The following is a 21,046-nucleotide window of genomic DNA, read 5'->3' as shown; positions in this document are numbered from 1 at the left end:
TTTAACCTCTGTATATGTCTTCATTTTGTGCTCTGTGATCTGTATTAAATATTAATGTTAGCTTTTTTGTGTTCTGGTTCGATGTATGTATTGACTGTGCCTATTAAGTTTTGGTTCCTGTCCGTTGGCAGTTCTGGAGTCGTTGATCATTGAACCAAAACGCAATGCGGCGTGCATGTTTGTATTGTAACCATAGTTTATGAACATATGCTAGCTTGTTTCCTAGATGTGATTTGAAAACACTGTGTGTTAGGACATCCCTCACTCCCATTTCCGGATTAGGTTGTTTTGTTCTTAATTTTTTATTCGCAATTTTGTTTTATTTGGAATCTTTCTTCTTTTTTATACTTTCTACTTCCTTCAAATCATTTCACCATTATTGGTAAGAATTTTATCATTATCGCACTTGACCCAATTGGCTGTAAAATTATTTTATAAAAAAATGTATTTACAACTGAACCTAGAAATAAATGCACTCGTCCTAAGACTGCCAAGCGTCTCGAATGTAATAGTTTTGAAAATCTTAGCTCGTTACGAGATCGTGTCTGTAAAATCACGGTGGATCCCATGAATCAGTAATGTTTCTAAAAACACACTCGTATTACCCATTATCACGTTGTCTTGGGAAAAATATTGTGTCAAATTATATTCGGAACGATCAAGATTGGACAATGGAATTTTAGTAATGCTATCGCGGTGTCAGCTTAAAAAAACATTTGATTTCATTGAAGAATTACTATTGTTCGAGATATTCGAAACTGCACTGAGCCGGGCGCGTCAGTTTGTTGTAAAACTGATTTCACTCATTTCACCGTAAGCACCGTAGGACGGTTAGGTAGAAAGAACAATGCATTGCGTACTAATACCGCTTTATACGACTCGACGGATGGCTATCATCAGACTTAAAGGGGGGTGGCGGTGCTTTAAGAGAGGCTACGTTATGGAGAGTGCATTAAAAGTGCGTTCGAAGCTTCGATGGGGCTAACAGCTTGTGTTGTGACCAGGTGGCGCCCGCACCCCCCAAGAAGATTACAGATGCGAGCCGTGTAACAAGAGCCTATCCTCGCTGACGCGGCTCAAACGGCACATTCAGAACGTTCACATGCGCCCCTCGCGCGAGCCAGTGTGTAACATATGCCGGCGGGTGTATTCCAGCCTGAATAGCCTCCGGAACCACAAGTCCATCTACCACCGCAAGCAGCAGGCGCCGGCGCCGGGCCAGGGCCCGTTCTACCCCGTCAACTGACGGCCGCGTGCCCCCCGCGCACCGCGCGCTCCCCGCCGCCCCGCGTACTCGCCATACGAAACGTTGCCATTCGACGAAACAAAACTGCCATCCTAACCACCTTAAAGCCATACTCTTGCCCGTACCTTTGTTAAGTTTAAAAAATGTAACGCGATATGTTCCTAACACTTGTATGTAAATAGCATAGATTCACTTTGTACTTGCATGCGCATTGCAGTCTTTATCTTATATGTATACATAATTTATCGTTACTAATAATGTAAAACGCTTCTGCGCGAGCGTGGATCGCTGCCGTTTTCCCGGCCCCGAGCCCCGGTCGATGCACTCTCGCGCAGTCTCGCCTTTCTGGAACCAATTGGGACATCTATGATCGGTACACACATAACCACCAACGTTCCATTTACAAAAAATAAGCGCATTAGTCAAATTCGAACTTTTTAAACACGTTGAATTGCCTCTACAATACAATTTCAACAGCGAATATTAAACCACGTTTGCAAGTGGTGCTAATTGTGCCAATTGGTTCCTTAAAAATGGGACCCGTTGGAGCGCAGGTCGCAGTGGTGTTGGATACGAGAGGGCGGGCTGTATGTTGACTTGACTAATGCGCTAATGTTGGTTGTTATGTGTGGCAGTGGGCCCGCTCGGGGCGGGGCACCGCTGCGAGGTGTGCGGCAAGCTGCTGTCGACGCGGCTCACGCTCAAACGGCACACGGAGCAGCAGCACCTGCAGCCGCTGCACTCGGCGCGTTGCTCGCTCTGCCACAAGGTGTTCCGCACGCTCAACTCGCTCAACAACCACAAGAGCATCTACCACCGGCGCCAGCGCGGCGCGCCGCAGCCGCCGCCGCCGCTGCCGCTGCCCGCGCCCGGCGCGCCGCAGCTCCAGCCCCAGAACCTCTCCAACGTCGACGCCAAAATCAATCCCATCGCGTCCCAACACCACAACATCGACTTCTACAAGTTCAAAGATCAATTCAACGTCTAAACAAACAAATTATCACATTTATTTTTATATCTTTTAAACGTCTCGTTGATATTCGTTGATATTTTATTTTAAGATTTATTATACACTTTTTTGAGCAGAACTTTGAACTTGGTAGTTGTGTGTTTGTGACCATGACAGTGACTATCATCACAATATTCACAATGAAGCCGCGAGCTTCGTTTGACATTCCAAATGTTACAAGGGAGGGAGCGCCGGCGGCCTCCGCGGGCCGACCCGCCGCCCCACAGTGCAATACTGCGGTATGTGACTATTCCTGAATTATACACTATGTTAAATGTGTGACAATAAGGCGAAGAGAAAAAATATTTTGAGAAAAGATTAATATCTTGGTGCTGTAAATTTATATATTAGGCTTAAATTAAAAAAAGAAACAGTGTTCGTGTAAGTAAACTAACTAAAGAGGCATATTGTTTTCAACCTTGTGTTCATTTTTCGGCGTTTTGCAATTTATTTATTCTGTAATTTTACCTACATGATCTCACTCTTAGATATTTATACGAGATTACTAAAATGCTATTTAAAAAATTATACACAATTATATAATTGGCTTATGAGGCTTTTCAAATTCACTATTATTTTAGGTGATTTTGTTCGTTATCCGTAAGACTGAAATCAGAACATAGCACCAGCAGAATGATTCAAGCAAGGGTTTCTTTTTGAACTAAATTCAACCCGCAGAAAGCACAGGTCACTAATGATACCGGACTTTTACCCAACAATACTGAAATAGACATATTATATGACATACACATTACACATACACATTAAGGTAACGTTATACTATTTATTGCTCGCTTACTCATTCGGTTTGACTTTTTCTTGTTTTTACTTTCTATTTTAGATTTATTTTAATTTTATTGTCTTTAATTGTACACTGCCACCCCAGTGAGTCTTCAATTCTTGAATTATAATTTAAAATCAATGCAAAAACATTTTGCGAAGTGAATATCGAGGTGCCATTTATGAAGGAATGATTATGGCTACATAGTTACGTGTTAGTTTAGTCAGAATTAGTTACTTATATCAAACTAAACTTTTATTACGACTTGTGTTCATTTCAAATTATTATTGTTGCGTTTTTTCCTTGTTTAGTGTAGTGTTTTTTTACGTATTATCATAGTTTTATACATCTATTCTTCGTACATTGACAACAACACAAATGTATTTTGTTCCTGTTTATTTTGTACAATTGTAATTACAATACATCACACATTATTATATTGACTACATAATAGGAAATAGAATAAATTTAATAACTCTCAGTGTTAAATGTTCCTAAATTTGACAGTGTCGATCGCTGACTCAATATTTCGAGATCAATTTTATCGATTTTTTTGCTTGCCATATAAATAGTTGTAATTGTACTAAGGCAGGGGCTTCGAAACTCTTAGACTACAGAAACGCCAAATTATCGACGTGTACTTTAAAGCACGTTTATTTAAGAGCAAATTTTAACGACTGTTGGAGAAAATATACTTAGAGAATACTAATATGTAATAAGTAGTGTAAAAGTTTTGAGCCCAAGTTCAGTGGTGTTACTGTCTAGTTGTGTTTACTCCTAGTTGAATATACATCACTTTGCCGACGTCATGTCGTTAAATACTATTGTTGTATTTTCTTTATATTAGCCGTAAGAAATTCTTAAACATAAACACATTATTTATTGTAACGATATACACATTAAGTAATTATTAGTGCCTGCTTTACATAACTATTGTGTTTTTAATGAAAAGACATATTTTGCGTGTACTTCTAAAGTTAGAAGTAGTGTTGGAAACACGTCTTATTGTACGAGTACCGTAGTCGGACGACGCTTTATACTTCTACTAACAAGTATGAGAGGCTTCCTAAGTAAAGTTAATGCTATATGTTATAAGGTTCTGTTGTTATTGCTAGATACATAAAACTTAGCCATTACAATTCGTTTAGTTTATACGTAGGTTTTATATTATACTTTAACGAATTGGAAGACTAGAGATTTGGTGCTAAAATTGGAACGATGTTCTTGTTAGAAAAAATTAAGCGTGGAAAAAAACGGAATCAAAATTTTTAAAAATTCGCAACATTCCGTGTGTGAGGAAAATGTTAAGTTTTTATTTGCTTGAACTTGCAAAGTTTTTTGAAACGTAAACGGTAGAATTGTTGTTTTTTTGTCTAGTAATTTAGTACTAGGTTTTATTGTTAATTTGGGTTTGGGAATTACGTTAGTTAACTATATAGGATTAAGGTTTATCTGAATTCACATAGATAATAGCATCTACATGTTTATTTATGATTACAGGGATGTGCTGCTAAGGCAGTACGGTCATTTTGGTGTTGAATTACTTACGTCTTTAATGGAACGTGATGAATTTATTTAGAAAAAAGCGTATGAACGCAATAATTTTGCCAAAATTAATAAGCGCTATTATAGACTGATTAGACTAAGTACGCGTTTGAATTGTACACTATTAGGCGTATTTGTAGATAAAAAAATTGTACAATTATTTACTAAAATTACTAATTTTATATAAAAAAAATATCGCTTCAAAATGCGACGAGTCTAAAATTCGGTTTTTGAAAATTCGCTTGTGATTCGAGAATCTTTTTTCGGTTTATATTAGAGCTAAATTTGTGATCTCAAAATTGGAGGGAGGAAAAGTTGGTTTGAAAGGGCGAGAACTACACCGTGTTCTAAGGAGCAGAACACATCCCTGTCGAAACTACATTAGTTAGGATCTTAGCAAGATTAAGACTGTTTCTGTGACCTGTTTGTTTTACTTCTCGTAGGTACATAATTTCCCCGCAAGAGGGAGTCTTTATCAATGTGTTCTTATACTTCTTGTTGGCGTTTTTACTTATTTTATAAGGAATCTAAATTAATTTATTGGTTGTTGTATTGAAATTTTTATATTTTTTTCTTTTAAATTATTATTTTACTCTCCTTAAATACGTTTTTGTTATTGGCATCTGTGTAATGCAGTCCATATTTTAACGTTTTTAACGCGAAATGTGCCAAAAATGGGGAGTTTATTTTTGTCTTCCATTTTTAAATAAATTCTATTTGTGAACGCGCCAAATTGAATGTAAAATGTCTGGCAACTATGAAACAAATGATGGGCTGCACTTTTCAAAAAGATAGCACAAATTGACATCACTTATGTACGAAATAGTCTTCTTTCTTTTACTTTTAAAATAAAATACTTGAAGTAACTACTCATAAAATGTAATTGTAATCGTTATACCGAACTTCATAAATCCTAATATTGATGATAATGGCGTTTTTAATAAAAACAAATATACTGAAATAATATCGTCAGTTTTATTAGCTCCTCACGCTTCACCCGTAGTGATTATATTATTTGGTACGCTTCGTGTATTGAGTTGTATCCCGGAGCTTCGATACTAGTACTGACTGTTCTTGGCTGTGCACTGTGTTATGTTTTATTAACGTGTCACGCTTGCCATTTATTTCGAGCCTCGACCTCTGTTCCGCCTTTCTGCATGGTGTTTTATTTCCCTTAACACAATATTCACCGGCCACTATGCAGCTTCGCCATCATTTCTGTTTATTCTTTATTTACCTACTTTACAATTTATTTTATTATCATTTAAGTCACTTTTTATTTTCTGAAATAATTATTTTAAATTAATTTCACACGATTGCATTTTGAAAAATGAACTATGGAATCCCAGTTAGGTTACGTTTATTTTTCGAACGCGTTTGGGGTCCCCCCCACATTTGTTTTTTGGTTTGATCTGTTTGCAGGTAAAAAGTTATTCTCGTGCTCGCTATGCGGGAAGGTATTATGCTCGAAGGCGTCGCTCAAGCGGCACATTGCCGACAAACACGCCGAGAGGCAGGAGGAGTACAGATGCACGATCTGTGAGCGGGTTTACTGCTCGAGGAACTCGCTGATGACCCACATATACACCTACCACAAGTCGAGGCCGGGGGAAACCGATCAGATTCGGTTTTTTTAGTGACTACTCGGACGGAGTTGGCGCGGCGCGCGGCAGTGTTCTAGCAAAGAGAACCATCAGAGCAACCTCGCCTATACCACCGCACTCCCAGGTCAGACATAGCTTTAGCAGCTAGGGATAAGACGCTAACTCATTAACAGAGACTTTCTAATAATAATCATGCACCGTTTTAGTCTTAAGCTAGGGTTAAGGTTCCTTTTCCGTTTACATTTAAAATATACGATACTTTTTTTGACACTTACATTTTTTGGGAATTTTTTTTTATTTTTTTTTTCAATTTGTTTAATAATATCCTGAGCCGAGTGCCCTGTCCCATCGAGATTCGCAGTTTTGACGTTGTTGTGTTGCTTGAAGCATGCTTCTATCATTTTGTTATCACGTGTTTCTGTGTCATTGTGGTTGAGAGAATTTTCTAAGATTTGAATAAAAAAATCGTGATTACTGTGTAGTTAGTCAATGTGTACAGTGCATATTATTAGTATTATAATAATAACTATTATTATTACTATAACCTCATACATTCTCCATTATTAATAATTGCTATAACAGTAACTTTCAATTAATACTCCTTTTAGTCTTGTCTGAGAGCGTCGCCGTTCGGTCCACAACCGAACGGCTTAACGGAGCGGTGTAATAGAACTGTTTTTACTTTTGCAGCTGTACCGCCCCTCCGTATGCCCCCGCCCACCGCCGGCGGGATCAACGAGCCACAAGAGTGTCCGTACTGCCGCCGGACATTCTCTTGTTACTATTCCCTGAAGCGACACTTCCAAGACAAGCACGAGCAGTCCGACACCCTGTACGTGTGCGAGTTCTGCCACCGAAGGTACCGGACCAAGAACTCTCTGACGACGCACAAGAGTCTGCAGCACCGCGGCTCCAGCGGCATGCTGAAGCGCCTGCTGAAGACCTCGGCGCTGCAGAGCGCGCTCGCGCCCTCCCCGCACCACCTGTTCGACTTGGGCGCCAGCGACCACGCGCCCCAGCTACCCCCGGGTCTTCAATGACCACAAACCATGGCTTAAATCGGTGGCTACTACACCCTCGCACGACTGCGCTCGGGCCCGCCCGCCCGCATTCGGCGCGAGGCCCAATGGACGCGGATACGAAAGGGATAGCATCATGTGCAATATAACGGACAATGCCAAAACAATGCAGGACTTTGCCGCATTATTAATTAATCGTATTATAATTAGTTAAATATTGACGTTAGTTTTAAAATTACATGAACAGTATTGTCGCGCGGGCGCCGCACGACGCGGGCACCCTTGCTTGATGAGAGGCGAAGGGCGCCCGCGTCGCGGGACCTCGCTTAGTGTACGCTTCGACGATCGAACTTCGCTTTGTGACATTATAATGTAACAGTACTAAGGTTACTGGCATTTTCTAGTGAAAATGTTCAAACAGTGTTCAAAATGACAATGTAATCCAGAGCAATACTAAAGTATTAATATTTCTAGTACTGCCAAAATTATGCCAACCGTATTGTAAAAGAAGAACGTTTTTTTTAATCACTTTTCGATTAATGTTTAGTGTCAAATTAGAATCGCTAACTGTACAAAAAAGAACGTACAAATTTTAAACCGTAATTTTTAAAATGCAAAGAAAATATTTTTTAAAGCGACTTTTTCGGAACGCCAAAATCTAAATTTAAAAATACAGATTATATAGTAATTAATTAACCAAAAAAAATTAGATTAAAAATGTTGATGTTGAGTAAAAAACAAAGACTTCTTAGAATCTGATTTCGAAAGTACAAAATTAATGTCTAATTGAACAATATGTGTATTCTATGTGCGTTTGGCTTCAATTCTAATGGTATCATCAAGTAGCCGTGCCTTCGTTCTTCATGCCATTACGTATTGGTGAAGGTTGCGAGGAGCGCGGCGTGACTGGCGTGGCGAGGCAGTTGGCGGACGAGCCGCCGCCGAGACTTACAGGGTTGCGAGGCGCGCACGCCGCGAGAGGGTCTTCGAAAAGGTTCGGTTCGACGATCGTATACGTGTGCATGATTTCAAATCATGATGTAAAAGTAAAGCGTTTCTTCTGTAATAAATTACGTAGTTTTAGGTATTAATAGAATTATATTTAATCTGTATCCAATTTCGGATTTCTCTCTATGAGTGTATAGTGGTTCTTATTTAAATGTCGACCAACGTAGCGGACGTCTCGTTATTGAAAATTTATTAGATTATTATTATTATATTATTCTCAAAAATCTTAGGATAACCATAAGATGGCTGCAGATTGTAAAAAAAAATATTTTATTTACTTATTTAATGATATTATAGGAAATTGCTTAGGAACCGTTTCGTCTGAAATTAAAACATATCTGCTCAGGGTGTACATTGAGGAACGATAACCTATCAGGAAATACAGGCGAACTCCCGACATATCACAAAATAATGTGTACGAAGACACCTCAAGGAAAATATAACACCGTGATATCTCACAAGCCAAAGAACGGGGATAAAAATATACCAATATGCATTTATTTCCAGTAGAATAAAACATTCTGAAAAAATCTAAAGAAAAATGAAAAATTTAATTAGGTATTGTGCCATATCCAAATTATTGTTAATCAGTATCTTCTTCCGTGATTATACCTATGAATTTAAAACCCGACATATCAGTCACTGAAAGTGAATCGTCAGTAACATCAAGTTTCAATCGATGCACAATTTCATCTTCGCCAGTCGAATCTGCATTTATTTTTCCAATTTTAGTATAACTTGAGTTAAGAATATTAATTTTAGATTTCGTATTTTATTTCCTTTTTCGGAATGTTACATATTCGTACTTTGTGATATGATTATATTTAATGGAACGTTATTTGGTATTTATCCAAATACTTAGTTGTAACATTTACTTTTCGTAATTTGAACCTCAGCTTAGATATTAAACAAAACACGAGCAGGGTTCACCCGTTTCAGAAACAATAATTTTCTAATTTTGTGAGGTCATCCCCAGCTTACAACGCATATACCTCCTCTTTCGTAATACCTCAAGTATATTATTTTGTTTTTAATTTTTATTTCAATGTTACACATACTGGCTGTATAGGAGAGTAATTTCGTTTTAAACGCGTTCAGTTCGGTTCGTTCGGACGAGAATCATGAGCCGAAGCTTAGATGAGACAACAAGCGGGTAGTTTGAATTGTAAATACTTATAAGTTAGAAATTACATCGTAAATCGTGGCATCATTTGGGAATAGAAGCCTCGTGATATTATTAACTAAATGGTAAAATAGATAAAATCATTAATGGAAAGGATTTTTATATATTCTACTAATGGATTTATTGATAGTGAAACTTAGACGTAGTCTTTCCATAACTTAGTGTTTGTGTTTGTTGTTTTCGCTGTGCAATTATTTCTTATCGGTTTGGATGTTTGTAAACTAGGTTGTTGACGTCGTTATTTTTTTTTCTAGTTTCCCACCTATTTGGAATTCTTAATTCGAAATTTTGATCTCAGTTGACAGCTGCGTACTACATCAATTTCGGAGACAGCCGTTTGTGATTGTTATTAGGTCTTAAATATGAATTTGCGTTAAGTTTGGATATGTGTCGGCAAAAAACGGGATCGCAGCTTAGAAATTCAAACCAAAACCACAAAAACATTAAAAAAACAGCGAAACGATGAAAACGTTTGATATTTTGCAATGTATACCAAAATACTGCATTTTTAAGTATAGTAAGTCGATAAGTGAGAAACTTTTGTAATAAAATAAAATCGCCCTCTGATTTTAACGATATAATTTCGCATTGCCAGTTGAGTTTTGTTAAGTTTACTAATGAAATATATAAACCGACTGTGTTACTAAGTAGGGTAATGCACAAAACAACAACAAGATGCCTTCTTAACAGTACAACTATTACAATAGCCTACTAAGTAAATATGTAAGATACAGTGCTCTTTGGATACTTTGTGGGGGCGTCACAATAGGCTCTGATAATGCTTATATTCGCTCGGAGAAGATCGAGAGCTTTTTTGACTATTTGAAGGTTTTCGTAACTACTAACAATATCAAAATTCTCGAATCTTCTGCTTATGCGTGTATCGTATTCTGCATTTAATAATGGCTTTTATCTCTTTGCTCAATTTGACCAGTAGACTTTTTAGTCCTAAACCGCCTGCAAAATCCCCCACAAACATAAATGAGACGCAAGTATTTTTGTTTTCTTAGCGACGTAATTATAAACGATAAATATTAAAATAATGCAACTTACGCTAAAAATACATTTAAAGCAAAAATGCAACTTAAAATAAGATTAAAATATCATTAAAATTATTCATATCAGTAACAAACAAGTTCACAAACGGATTCACAAAATAACAATTTTAGAAATATGTCTTAACGATTTTAAGTATTACCTCCAACTATTTATAATTTTAATGTATTACTTACATTTAGCGTCTCCAGGACAAGTCAATATATACGTGATTTATATTTATCTAATACAATATAATATATTGTAAATGCCAAACTAAGTTATAGCACTTGTTACATAGTTTTTCCCATACATACATTATTTTTGTTGACCATTTCCATGTTTAAAATGCAATAGTATATCGTCTGTCTTTAAAGTACCTGCCCATATTATTTGTATGGCTGGACTTTGAGGGTTACTACATTTAACTCTTCACATGAAACGTTACAAGTCAAGTTTTCTATTATACTATTTTTCAGAACACAAATCAATAAAATTATAATCAGAAAGAACTACCAGCAAGCCGCTTTTTTCCTTAATTTAATGTGTAAGAAAATATTTAAATACTTACACTTTTTATAATTAAAATTATTGGTATATGTGTTTTAGTCAAATAAAAAAACGTGACTCGTAGAAAGCATTATGAGGAGGGGTAGATGTAATAGCCCCTTTAGATACAGATGACCCAGTACCTACAATAGATAATAGAAATATTTCAGTTGCTCGGCCAGGGTAGTGGAAATCAGCATGAGAATATACCGACTTCATTGTTTTATTTGATAGCTTAGTAAATAATGGGCATCGGATACCAAACTAAACGGTAGTCAAACTTTAATCTCATATTGATTTAATATTTTTTGATAGACTTACTTATATCTCTGCACTTCCATTCGTGCGAGGGAGATTATCAAATCAGTATGATCGTTAAAAATCGATTGCCTTTCTTCGCCGCACGCGCACCATCTAACATAAGGGTATTTGCATTGTGTCAACTTGATGCATTCAAAGTTTGAAAGCAGCCGTCAACGCAATGTAAAATCCGTCAATATTTTTTATATTAATTCTGAGAGCCTCGTCTAATACCATGTTGCAAAGTTGTTGTCTTTCATTGTTTCTCCAAAGTCGGTATACTCTTAAATCAATAGCTTTAATGTTATATCAGTATCTTCCACTTTATTATAATAATACAGTTAAAGCAATAGTTCCCAATCTGCCAACGTAAGTACCTCAGTAATTATAGTTATATACTTTATATAATCTATTAAACAGTTACGCCTGCAGTCGTCGCCATAATTTTTCGATAATTTCAGTATTATTTTCATGTTATGTATGTTAAGTTGGTCCTTCTCCTTAGCTGATTTCGGTTCAGGAGACCAAAGTGCACTCAAAAGCAACAGAAATGGACAATGTTGTCTGAGAATGTTTGCGACAAGTGATCCGTTTTTGTTGCTTTAGAGTGCAGGCGGCGATCTGCAGCTTCAGTGAATAGTGACATTAAAATGTAGTTCCATAAATCAAAGTGCACTTACAACTTTTATATAAATACCTGATAAGTATTATATATACTAAGAATAGATTCGCAAACTCCCTTGCCGAGCAACCATCGTTGATTACCAGTCTTTTACAATATATAAATGTATTTACAATTTACACACTTATGACATACAATATACTCACAGTTATTGCTAGAAGTAACTTTTTATCTACAGATAAAGTAAAGCTTGGTGTGATTGAGTTAAAAATTAAGGTCAGCGCTTTCGGAATGTTTGTCAAATGCTGGTTTTTTCGTGTTCAAAAATAAACTGCCAGTAGTTTAAAAAAAAATCTGTTAAACCTTTTTGGAACTAACGATTAAGGATAAGAAAATCGCATCTCCGAAGGTTGCATCCGCTGGTTTTTAACAGAATGACACCTCTTGTTATACTCGGGTGAACATTTTATACAGAAATATTTTTTTATGAGATAACAATTATATGTCAAAGTTAATTAAGTGGCAATTCTAATTTTAACTGCACTATATTTTGCTGACACACTTAGGATTAGATTTTTCTTTTTTTCGTAATTTAATGTATGCACGATCTGCGTTTTTAATAGCATCGATTTTTTTTAAGTATCGCGAGCGCTTCGGAGTTTCAGGGTTCTTTAATTAATAATTATTTACTGAGAAACCGAAGCGTTGGCGACCGATTAAGCCTAAACTAATATTGTGTTATATTGTAAAAGTTATAGTTTGCCATCGTTGATCAAAGAAGAAAATATGTGTTAAACGTTTAGTTAGTGAGTTTTGTTATACTTTTAAAGTTCTGGTTCGAGGGTGTGGGTTGTACAGAAATGTTTCATAGTCGTGTATGATCGAGTAAGTAGGTAGGTGTGGAGGGCTCTGGCCGCGTACGAGGTAGGCTTCTCTAAATTGTTGTAAGATGAAACATCTATTCAGTCGGTGAAGACACTTAAAGTACTATTGTTGTAGATTGTAATATGGAATCGATTTTAAAGGGGTGGGCGAAGCGGCTCGTGACATCTTTGGTCGAGTTTTTTTAACACTAGTGTAATAACATATTTACAACCTAAATACGCCTAGTCTTTTGTAAAGTAATTTTGAGATTTAATAACTGCTTTTTCATAAGGTACTTACTTCCACACCGCAGTTAGCTTTTGTCAAGCAACTCTGTGCAACGGTAAAATTGCGTTTTTGTACTTTTTGTATGTACAGAAAACTATTTAAGGTACCTGTTACACTTGGATGTTTTATACAAAAATATGTGGTGTGGATGGCTGTAGAGCGCACATCTATTAAAGTATGATCACTGAGCTCGAATAATATCGTACATTGACCTGTTACTAATGGGAACCAACGCCGCATAAGAAACATAACCAAATTATTTTTGGGCTTCCATTGGATATTATATAAACATTACTCCTCGGCGAAGATATATCGTGATGACCTGCATACTTATGCAAAGAAATTTTACGTGTATCTGCAGTAAAGCCCAAATTTTGACTAAGGGATGGCCTTGGGCCTTGAGTGTGATGTAGTAACTAATGATTATATGGCCTAATTAAAAAAAAAATCGTTTATTTCAGACCAAATGATCCATAATTTTGTTAGTGAAATATAGTAACTTACGGACTATATATGTTAGTATGTACTTATACTCTGTCAACCAAAAGTCTGTCAGTAAAAAGAACAAAGAAAACTATATGCATTCTTTTCTTTAGGGTGCTAGAGAAAAGGATATCTATTGCCCTCTTAACGCATTTATTTATTTACCTTTCCAAATTAATTCACACAAGCACACGACTCGCTACAATATAGTGGATAATCAATAGAAGTGTTTATACGCAGGTCAATGTTCGAAATTCTCCATGTTCAGTGTCCGCACTTTAAGGGTCTCCCCAAACCTATCGACGCAGAATCTGTTCTAGCCAACCAAAAATTGCTCGTTAGTGTGAAGACGCTTACGCGTCGTCGTCGCTGTACGCAGCCGTACGCTTGTTCATGCTAACGAGCGAGTTTTGATCGGCTAAAGTCAATTCCTCGTCGACATGATTGGTGAGACCCTAATTTTAAAAGAGATTAGTGTGACAAAGTGACAACCCTAGTCGTCCAGGGATGTCAACAGCCGCCTCGCATGAGTGTCTTTACTTGTTTTGATGTTGTTGATAAATGTGATTAAGGAATCGTCTCGGGCAGTTGGCACATATCAGTTGTCGGAAAACTTAGTACTATAAGTATCTTTGAATCTGACTCGCAAAACGAAACTGTCATTTAGACTTGTTTTAAAAATGATTTTAGATTTCCTTTACTGAAATCTGCGTTTGAATTCTCAGTAACAGTTGAGTGTAATAAAAGTATAAAATAAACTCGCAGTGATTCCATTGATGAATTGTATTTTTATTTTAACCCCTGAAATACCCCTTCAATTAAAATTGTGTGTATACGTGTTGTATGTGTTATGATAAGCACCTTGTATAAAAGGTGTGTAACAATACTGTCACTCTACAAATGTAGTTATTTCCTTTTAGATTTTAGACTGCGAATCGGTTATTAAAAAGTTAAGTATCAGTAAGTAGGTACATGAAAATTCACCTCGTTTTAAATGTGTTTTTTTTTGTACCTAAGTAAATGGTAGTTCGTACGTAGTACTCGTATCATTCTCTAAAACGATTTTTTATTTTATTTAGTAAACCCTAAATTATGTAATGCAAAAGGAGTGTCTGAAAATATTCGTAAGTATTTTATCCGGCTCGAAGGACCAAAATATGTTGTTAAGCTATGTCCGTAAGTATAAATAAGACATCATTTTCTTTGGTAAAAAAGCATTAATGAGTCACTTATAGCCATAAAAGAGATATAATTACATACAAATTAAATACTTACCCAACTGTACACCAACAGCGATGATAATTGACGCTACCGCTAGTCGAAGTATTCGATTTGGATGCCGAATGGAGCAAAAGCGCCTTCGACTATAGGACTCCCGAAGCAATTTCCCATACATCAGGAGGAACGTAGACTATATTCGTCGGTACTAAATGCCTTGAATTTACCAAATTTTGTACAGGTGGAAGCCGATTCCGAACAAACGCCGTTATACTTTTAAATAGGGTTTTAAGGCACGTAAATTAAACAAATTTTGCCACTGAGTGAAACTGAAACTTTGTTACCGTCACCACACCAACACGATGAAAATATAGAAATAGAAATATTTAGAAATATTTTTATTCATGGCAAAATAACACAAAAAAAAGGCACTGTAATATGAACTGTAAAATTCTAAGCCAGTTCGGGTCCTTAGGTGTATACGTTAAAATTTGTATGAAATTATCTACTTTGCACTCTTGTGGATAAAATGCATCTTTGCTATTTGGTTTTGAAGTATCCAGAGAAGCTTCACTTGTTGGTGTGGTGAAAATTTATTATTTATTCCGCCGTTTTCTGCTGACACGTGTACTATGTGAGTAGGTATGCCAGAGTATATGAAATGGATTCTAAATGAAATTATACAGATGCCGAAGCTAAAAAGAAAGCTAGAAAGAGTAAGTATGAGGAAAGTGTCACACGGACCAGAACTATAATATTAATAAGTAGATATCTATAAGTACCTACCTATACCTACTGTTACTTATTTTATACCGAACGAAAATAAATTCAATAAAAACGGCAAAGGATTTCCGTCAAATGGACTAAAACTAGCGTTGGACACAACACAACTTCACTAACTTATTAGGATTCATTGAAAATAACCTGCGATATAATTCCGAATTGCATGAAAAAAACATTATAAATATGAAAGATCACGACGAAAAAGATTTACTAAAAATATTTCTGTACTTTTGATTTTGAATGAAACATGCTGTAAGATGGCTGTAATAGGTATTGGAATTTACTCACATTTACTAAAATAATAAAGGTTGTAAACATAGAGATACAATATAATATTAGGTCCATCGTTGTAAATAAGTTTTTTGCATAGATTATTATTGGAAAAAAGCACGAAAGATTTACTCACTATTACTCACTAGAGCGATCAATCTGCGATTATAGATACATATTATTATTTCATTTATTTCACATTCAAACACCTTTCAAATCACAAAATAAAAGAAAGAGTATTTTATTTTTCCCGTTCTATGTCCGCATGTTCTATGCGGCCAGTTTGGCGCCATAAGTTAAACTATTCAAGTCAAAAATCAAAATCAAAATAATTTATTCAGCAAATAGGCCACAGGGGCACTTTTACACGTCACATGTACATAGGTATTTAAAAAAATATTTAAAATTGAGTTGAAATTACAATTGATACTATTATATACTAATTCTAAGTTCTAACTAAAGTTAACTCTATAGTTAAGTCAAGTTACTGTTTATATCGCTTTTAGTACATATTTAATATATTCACGAACCTGATTTAGTAGGAATCAAGTCTTTTGAAGGTATTTGAAATAACACGACTTCTGTTTTGTAATGAACTATTTTATTATTTTAATACGCTACTTTTAATTATTCAAACGCCGTCCCGCCGCGTAACACATGACTTAGATAGCTTCAATGACATCCCAATCGTAACTGTCAAAACCGAATGACAACTGACAATCTGTCACATTTGACACATTCCAGTGTTCAATAATACTCGCACGTGGATTTCTGTTAAAATGTTTTATTAAAATACCACAAAAACTAGTAAAATGGACGCTTACGACATATTTAAGAAACTAACTAAAGGTTTAACTTTCAAACAGCGTGTTTTAGGTGTGAAAAACAATGTAAGTTGCACTTATAACCTCTCGTTTCTTAGTGTTGTATTTTGTTTGATCAAGTTATATTTTATGATTTATTGTATTTCAGCAAAGTGAAAAGCTTTTACCGGTTAAGAAAGAGGAGGTATTGAAGATCAAGGAGGAGTTACCCAGTGAGGAGGAAGATGAAATAGAGAATGAGAGCGCCGGCAGCGAAGCCAGTGACGTCGATTCCGGCGATGAGAAGGAACTCCAAATATTAGAAGGTGTTAAAGTGGGCGAAAAAAAGAAAAAGAAGAGGAAAGAGAAAACGGAGGATTTGCTTAAGAAGCTGGAAATTGAAGAGGTCAGTGCTTCAAGTATTTTTTTTAGTTTGTGTAAACCATGAATGATTTTAGTGTACAGCAGTGGCTTGTATGATATGTCATATCAACGATTTCCAACGGGTTCCCGAAATTACTGCAGTGTCTGTAGAAATTTATACAAAACTAGATCCCAAAAACCCCTCCGGCTTTACTAATGAAAATCTTCATGCCTCGCCACTGGTGTACAGTACAAGTATGATATGTTCATATCAACATATTTATAGTAATGAAATTTTACAGGTTATAACATTAGTAATTTATTTAGAGAACCTAACCACAAAATTAAAATTGTGAAAAAGGCCCCGACCGTGACATAGTAGATTGATTTTCATGAAACATGGGCTAAGAACACTCCCGACTAATTCAGCATTCAAACAAAAAAAATCTAAATTGGTTCATCCGTGCGGCAGCTACATTGCCACAGACAGACAGACACGTCAAACTTAATAACACCATGACGTGTTTACGTCGGGGGCTTAAAAACTGAATCTTTGCAAGTTTTGGTTAAAATGGTTTTTATACAATACAGTACAAATCCACTTTACTTCACAACCTCAGAAATGTACATATGACAATACATTTTATTACAGAGGTAAACAGCAGGGCCGTATTTTATAAACTTACAAGTTACAAGTTTACAGGCGTTTTCTGGCAACACTTGCCCCGTTTTTTACAATTTGCGTTTTATAAAAGTACTGTGTTACAATTTTACAGGTTACAGGAACAAGTGCCTGTAGCTTAACAAAAGACAAAAATATGGGAGTTTAATAGTTTTAAACTCATAATCGAACAGGCGTTTTATAAAAATATTGTAAATTACAAGTGTAGGTTGGTACACTTGTAACAAAAACTTACAGGGGTCTTGAGTCCTGTAACGGCATCTAAGTAGTTCAGTTTTCTCGGTTATTTCATTCAACAGTGTTAATAAAATGATCCGTCTCTTGAGAGATTCTTCATCCGATTCTTCAGATGACGAGATACCGCGACAGCGTATCTAGGTTGTTTCGTTCTCGAACAAATTTGGACTTTCGGACGCCGTACGAGTTCAACGAACGATTTAGAATGAACTCCACGCAAATGGAGAACATGCTTGCCGAGATTGGAGATTCCTTGGAGTCCCCGACCAACACCAATCACGCAATGAGCTCGAAGTTGCAGCTCTGCGTTGCCTTGCACTAGCTCGGAACTGGCTGCCAATACCATGCTGTGGGTGACATGCACGGCGTCTCCAAGTCAAGTGTGTGCAAAGCTGTCCATGGCGTTGTTAAGGCTATAAATAATACTTAAGTAGAACGAGTTTTTATGACAGATGTTTTGTTTTTAAATAGTGATGTCCGCCACACCTGTAGATGTCACTTGTAATCGAGATTTACCGTGGTCCATTACAATTGTAAACTTTTTTGTGTATTTATAAAACACCTGTAATCGTGCACAGTGCATTACAGGTACCTGTAGCCTGTACACTTGTAACCTGTAACTTGTAACTTTATAAAATACGGCCCAGGCAGGTTTTTATTAGGCTTGTGCCGTTTCGTTCGTTGATCGGAGCGCTCCGATCTCGTTCAATCGCTCCCACGAACTAGTTCGCTCTTTTAGGTCTTTTGCTCATTTAGTTCAGCCAGACCAGCGACCACTGCGGTCGGAAAGATCAGAACGAATGGGACCGAATAGTGTCAAAATGATACGAATAGTCCACAGATAGTAACATTCCGGGCCGAAGGTTTGTAAGTAACCGAAGTTTAATATGAAAACTTGTGTTTTTTTGTTGCTCTGCTAAGTAGCTCTCGCTCTCGGTCGGCGCAGTCATACATTCGTTCTCGATCCAAACCGCTCGCGTTCGCCGATCCTATACTGAACTAAATGAGCAAAGACCGATTCTCAGACCACGGAAAGATTCAGTTCATTTCGGTCATTGATGGGATTTTATTCCTAACAGTTCATAGTTCGTGAACGACACAAGCCTAGTTTTTATATGGGTTTAATAGAGCACAAAACTGTATAAGGTCAGTGCAGGCAAGACCGGCATAGTTTATTTGAAATAAAGTTTGAGTGGATAAAACTCTATAATTAATGCAGTCTGGCGTAATGCGCATGGTCCTACGGGATAGCAAATATTATATTTTACAAAGCTTTTACAGTATTTTGGTGAAGTAAGGTACTTTTAAGTGATAAAAATTACTTTTTTTTAGGCTCGGCGGGTTGACCGTCCTCCCGCGATGAGCACAGAAAGACCGTCTAGTGCTTGTTGTCGCGTAATTTCATATGAGACTAGGTTCCAAAATCATGATCATTGTTATTTTACGTAATAACGGGGCAGAATGTGCTAGATAACTATTAAAATAACGTTGAAATTTTCAACATATAAGCATTTTTCTATTTATAAGGCAAGACCGGCATATGTCCCGTAGATGGGGTTCATAACCTTTTCTTTTCATGTCCAGATATTGCACAATACTGTTTTTCCAACGAACACCTGCGAATACAATTTAGTCACGATATTACAGGCTCATATAAATCCAACTACTTATCTGTTTTTGAAACTATGTTAATTAAGAAAACGTAATAGGATATTAAGATACGTGAATTAGTTTGGTAACATTTCTTAGCAATGCTTGGTTTTGCTATAGTCACTACAGTATGAATGAATGCGTAATTTTTTTTCATCACACTCTCACACTAAATGTGATTTTACACGCAGGCGGAGCGTGAGTTATAGAAAAATCGTTCTCCCAAGGGAGTTATGAAATTTCTAGTACCGTATTCAATTTTTTTATCTTTCTACATATTTTTATGTTGCAAGTGTCATGAAAAACATTGTGTGTAACTCGGAGAGTATGAATATTACAAACTCGAGTCTTGGAGGAGCTAAATGGTTCTTTTCTGTTCAAGGATTTTATGTTGCTAGTATAACATATTAATTCAATGAAAAGAGTTTTGACATTATATTTCATGATCGTTTATAAATTGTTGTAGATTAAGTTCGTACTACTGATTTGCAGTAGGTATATTCATTATTAATATTCTGGTAATTTCCTCATAGTATAGGTGACGTGAAAAATTGTATATGTCACATGGTAGCAAAATTATTTCCACCTTGAGCGTTAATACTTGAATCCCTCACTACGCTCAGGATTCTAATTTTGAATCCCGAGCGTAGCGAGATTAGTGATTCCTTTACTTCGTTCAGGATTCAATAAACACCCTTTGCCCCATTTTGCTCGATTACGACTTCAAAAACTCAGTAGAGATTCAGATGTCATTAATACATAAATATTTACATAAATATTTGTATACTTAATACATAAATATTTGTTTCAGTTATTAAAAATAGCAAACAATATACAAGTCATGTCTATACATCTTCCGAAGAATGTATTGATAGAATCTTTTTTTTGATGCACTTCCTAACGCCAGCGTATATATCGACGAGGAAGACGAAATGCTTGAGAAGTGCACAGTTTGTGCCACTAGTCATAGTTTCGATATGACCCTCTGTGCCTCCAGGGTTCAGTTTCTGCCGTCTGACGAACAACCTTTATCAAATATGTTTTTTCAAGGGTGCGCAAATATTATGTTTTCTGTTTGAATAAATAATTGGATTCAAAATGCTTACTTTTATTTTTAAAAATACATAACTCTCTTTTGAAATATTTGTCGCCGCATGTTGCACAATCTATACAAATACATATATACCATCTTAAATATGATGATGAGTAATGCAGTGTAAGTAGGCTTAGTTCTGTTCACCACATATAATTCTTCACAACTATGTAATTTTTATTTAATACTTTCGAATGATATTAGTAACACCATACGAATCATTACCAAAACTGTATTTCGAAGTTAAAATCAAAAACGGTACAACTATCATAAGCAAAAAACGTACTTATATATTGATATTGTTTACACTCGACTTATTTCCAGTAAAGCCTAAAAAAGGTTGGCAACTCCTTGTTCATGATATGCCGGTCTTGCCTTTCTCTTTTATGCCGGACTTTCTGAGTAGGCACA

General features: G+C 36.2%; 3 protein-coding genes across 8 annotated transcripts in view; all 3 read left to right on the top strand.

The window, feature by feature from the left end:
- LOC125230157 (broad-complex core protein isoforms 1/2/3/4/5) overlaps nt 1–5,547 on the top strand; it is a 206,448-nt gene extending 200,901 nt beyond the window's left edge. For 5 of the 6 annotated variants that reach the window (XM_048135202.1, XM_048135204.1, XM_048135200.1 and 2 more), the window contains one exon: nt 1,882–5,547. In XM_048135202.1, coding sequence (XP_047991159.1) covers nt 1,882–2,234 — 353 coding nt within the window. In that variant the 3' untranslated portion in view covers nt 2,235–5,547. Of the gene's footprint in view, nt 1–1,004 lie in introns of all 6 variants that reach the window. The other variant, XM_048135205.1, reaches the window with a different exon arrangement.
- A 623-nt stretch (nt 5,548–6,170) lies between these two features.
- Nucleotides 6,171–14,313, top strand: LOC125230159 (broad-complex core protein-like). The gene is made up of 2 exons (XM_048135207.1): nt 6,171–6,309; nt 6,876–14,313. The coding sequence occupies exon 2, from the start codon at nt 6,893–6,895 to the stop codon at nt 7,223–7,225; it is 333 nt and encodes a 110-aa protein (XP_047991164.1). The 5' UTR covers nt 6,171–6,309; nt 6,876–6,892; the 3' UTR covers nt 7,226–14,313.
- Nucleotides 14,314–16,546: 2,233 nt separating this feature from the next.
- The window catches only part of LOC125230064 (probable ATP-dependent RNA helicase DDX52), a 29,264-nt gene continuing 24,764 nt past the window's right edge, over nt 16,547–21,046 (top strand). Inside the window, exons 1-2 of the mRNA XM_048135060.1 lie at nt 16,547–16,697; nt 16,780–17,016. Of these exons, the coding sequence (XP_047991017.1) occupies nt 16,620–16,697; nt 16,780–17,016 (315 nt within the window). The 5' untranslated portion in view covers nt 16,547–16,619. The remainder of the gene's footprint in view (nt 16,698–16,779; nt 17,017–21,046) is intronic.

The sequence above is a fragment of the Leguminivora glycinivorella genome, chromosome 10 (assembly GCF_023078275.1).
Source record: "Leguminivora glycinivorella isolate SPB_JAAS2020 chromosome 10, LegGlyc_1.1, whole genome shotgun sequence".
Taxonomy (NCBI): domain Eukaryota; kingdom Metazoa; phylum Arthropoda; class Insecta; order Lepidoptera; family Tortricidae; genus Leguminivora; species Leguminivora glycinivorella.
The sequence above is the reverse complement of the archived record's forward strand: the minus strand, read 5'-3'. Positions and strand labels throughout refer to the sequence as shown.

Excerpts from the sequence above, each read along its gene's own strand:
- LOC125230159 (XM_048135207.1), top strand. The coding sequence starts at position 6,893 with ATGCCCCCGCCCACCGCCGGCGGGATCAACGAGCCACAAGAGTGTCCG.